The sequence below is a fragment of the Oncorhynchus kisutch genome, linkage group LG10 (genome assembly GCF_002021735.2).
Source record: "Oncorhynchus kisutch isolate 150728-3 linkage group LG10, Okis_V2, whole genome shotgun sequence".
NCBI lineage: Eukaryota > Metazoa > Chordata > Actinopteri > Salmoniformes > Salmonidae > Oncorhynchus > Oncorhynchus kisutch.
The window spans coordinates 13160758-13164181 of record NC_034183.2 but is presented as its reverse complement, the minus strand read 5'-3'; the positions used below and the strand labels follow the sequence as shown (position 1 = coordinate 13164181).

The 3424-nt window shown below is 44.4% G+C and overlaps 1 protein-coding gene across 1 annotated transcript; it reads right to left on the bottom strand.

Moving 5' to 3' along the window:
• Positions 1–255: 255 nt before the first annotated feature.
• Positions 256–2604, bottom strand: kbtbd13b (kelch repeat and BTB domain containing 13b). The gene has a single exon (XM_020491942.2). The coding sequence runs from the start codon at positions 2454–2456 to the stop codon at positions 972–974; it is 1485 nt and encodes a 494-aa protein (XP_020347531.1). The 5' UTR covers positions 2457–2604; the 3' UTR covers positions 256–971.
• Positions 2605–3424: the final 820 nt, after the last annotated feature.

Here is a 3424-nt window from a genome sequence, read left to right as displayed (position 1 = left end):
TTTCTTTGAATCTGGCTACCGAAAACATGGGTTTTACACCAAGCTTATTTTACACCAAGCGTAATCAAGATATTTTACAATGTTCGCCTAAATTGAGCCTTGAATGCATTGTTGTCCTAACTTCACCCATGAAAGCTCTCCTCCACTTGAAAATGCAAATATCTCTTTGAACAAGGTTATGAAAGGATTTTCCACTGTTATATCTTACTGTTTATATTACAAATAAAAAGTAATTGGAAAAAAAAACACCCAGAGTGCAGACCTGTGTCCTTTTTTATTTCAAAGAGACATATATCGCATTCCTGGATATTCAACAGACAGTGATGAAAAATGTCACACATCAACTGAGGAACAAATTTACCTGTCACATAGGTCTGACACACACATACGTATTGATCTTTTAGACCTGGCAATGATTCGCGGGGCCTCAAGGGCGGCAGGTAGCCAAGCAGTTAGAACTTTGGGCCAGTAACCGAAAGGTTGCTAGTTTTAATCTCCAAGCCGACTAGGTGAAAAATTTGTCAACGTGCCCTTGAGTAAGGCACTTAACCCTAATTGCTAAAGGGTTGCTCTTGATAATGGCTGACCCTGGCCACACTCTCCGAGGGTGTCTCAAGGGGAGTTGGGATATGAAAGAAAACACATTTCCAACTAACACATGTATATAAAACACACTTGTACATGTGTGAAGTAGGACAAAAATGAGCAGCCACCATATTATTATTATAATTCACACTTTCAAGAAACAGTCACACAAATCCACATGAAAGTCCAAATATATCTGAAACTATCTCAGTTGTAGGTCTTTTCATTGAGGCAATGTTTAGTTTGGTTTTTCAAAGTCATACTCTGAGACTATATCCATCCCTTCGCCGGTTTGCTCAGCTGGCAATTAATTATCGCATGTAAGATCCCATCTACCTCATCTTCTCAAGGGAATTTGTCAGATCTGATCAGGGGAATCTTTTCTCTCAACATTGTCCATATCCATCTGGGATGCCATTCAATATGGACCCTCTGCGTCCCTTGGGCAGCCTAAGAAAAAATGTCCACAAGGAGCCACTTCTTGGGAAACCCTTCATCTGGTTCCTGGGCTTCCACGTTTTCCCCTCAATAGCGTACTCCAAAGTCATGGTTCGGTTCAGCGTGTAAGCCGAGTCGCCTCTCACCACGGCTGTGAACAGGGAGCCTTTGCTATTGGCAAAGTGCCCTGGCAAGGCTGTCCACTGGCCTGTGGTGAGGTTGTAGCAGTCCATCATGCATCTCAGGAAGTCATCTTGTGGCCCGTTACGCATGACATACAGGTTATCCCGGTGAGCCACCATGGCGTGGCCGTAGCTCTGATGCCTTATCAAAGTGCTGACAAGCAACCACTGGTCTGTCCTGGGCAGGTATTCATAGATTTCGGTGGTCTCCATGGGCTTCCACAAGCACACAAATATCCGGCCCATGCCCTTGGTGCACGCTGCTCCGGTGACTGGTCGAGGCAAATGTGCCACAAATGACCACCTTCCAGTTGCAACTTCATAAGTTTCCACTGATGACATGATTGTTCGCTCGTACTCGCCCCCAATGGCATAAAGACATCCATCCAGTCCCACGAGAGAGAAGTTGTACCGCAACTGTTTTGGACTGGCTATCATGGTCCACTGGTCAACCTCCACACTGTAGCAGAAGCAGGTGTCCACAGCGTACTTGCGGGCACCCTGCACCTGTATCCCTCCCACGATATACAGCTTGTTGTCCAGAACGGTCAGTCCGGCCATAGAGGTACTTGCCTCTAGGGGTAGGTCTGTGAGGACCTTCCAGTTTTTCCCCTCATCGTCCAGGTAGCACAAAGTCCTGTTGCCAGCGTGGATGGTTTCATCCACACCACAAGTCGAGTGGGCTCCAACTGCTACAAACGCGCTAGGAACCAGTGACTCTACATACGCAACAAGTTCTGTCGGTAAGCTTTTCCTGACTTCGACCTCTAAGTCATGGTACATGTTCCGGATAAACAGTGCAGCAGCATGGTAGAGGGTCATTAGGCCAAAGGTTGCTGCGGTGTGATACATTAGCAAACAGTTATCAGAGTCGATCAGGTCCGTGAGATGTTTGGCAAGAGGCTCCACCTGCAGGAAGGCAGCGCATTCTATGGCCTCCACGATTTCGTCAGCATCCAGGATAGGTCTCTTGCCTCGTAAAACCACCAGTGCGATCAAGAATCCTCGAGCACACAAACCCTTCAAGTGGATTTCCTCCTGCCGGCATTCTTTCATCCCTGAACGGTAGAGAGCTTGGAAATACTCGCAGCTCTTGACCAGGAAATCTCTCTCTTCTGTAAAAACAGAACCCTCCACTACTAACTTTAACTTGGCTATCCCTAAATCATGTCCTGGGACCCGATATGGCAAATCCCTTTCGCGCACTGCATTATCACAGCTGTTCCATTCCATAGCCTCATTGTTAGACATTGCAGTTGTTATTCCTCCAATTATATAATTTTGGATAATATTTCAATCGCAAACTAAGTTAAACGAACAAGAGATGACAACATTTCCGAAAGACTTCTCTCTAGAACGGAACAAAACAGAAGTGTGTCTGCATATAGTCGGTCTACTCCAAAGGGAGGTTCCATTCTTTTCACAGCTATGGAAATAGCACTAGCTATACATAGCACAGGACCAGCAACAGACATCAGTTGCGTGTTGAGGTCAGAAAAGCAAACAGCGTCCCACCAAAAAGGAGGTCAGGGATATCTGTTAAAAATGTAATACATCAAGAATATTGTGTTTGCTGACAACTCTGTCATTCATGAACAATGGTAAAGGCCAAAGAAATGTCAATTTAGGTCAAATCAATTTAATCTATACTTGAGGGTTAAGTTTAATACTATTACAGCTATCTACGGAACTCTGGATGACAGTAAGGTCAACCTTTAATTATAATGCAACTAACTGGAGATGTTACTGTACGCAGCAAATAAAATATTAGACGTGTGCTACTAAGAAATAAGATGTATCACATTAACTACACCATGGAATAGTATGACCCACATTTTAAAAGATAAATATTCAATCTATTGAATAAGCCCTGCCTTAGTAAATGGTAATGATTTCTAGCTCAATTTCAATCACAATGGCAACAAGCCTTTCAGATTAAACATCTCTAATAACACTTTAATGGGGCTTCTCAGATGAGGAAGCAGCCTGCTACACTCACATTCGTAATCAAAGGTAATTAACAAAGCCCGGAAGCGTGGAAACGGGGTAATTGTAAGGTCAAAGGTCGCCCTGAACTGCATTAAAGTCTCTTCGTGAAGTTAACCCTCAGCCCCACTTATTGAAACTCATTAGCTTCACTCACCCAGACAGCATGGCCCTTCTGGTGCCAGCCATCGTTTCCATGGAAACTGGCCTCCAAGATGTCTTCTCTGTTGTCG

Coding starts and splice junctions, on each gene's coding strand:
- kbtbd13b (XM_020491942.2), bottom strand. CDS start 2,456: ATGTCTAACAATGAGGCTATGGAATGGAACAGCTGTGATAATGCAGTG.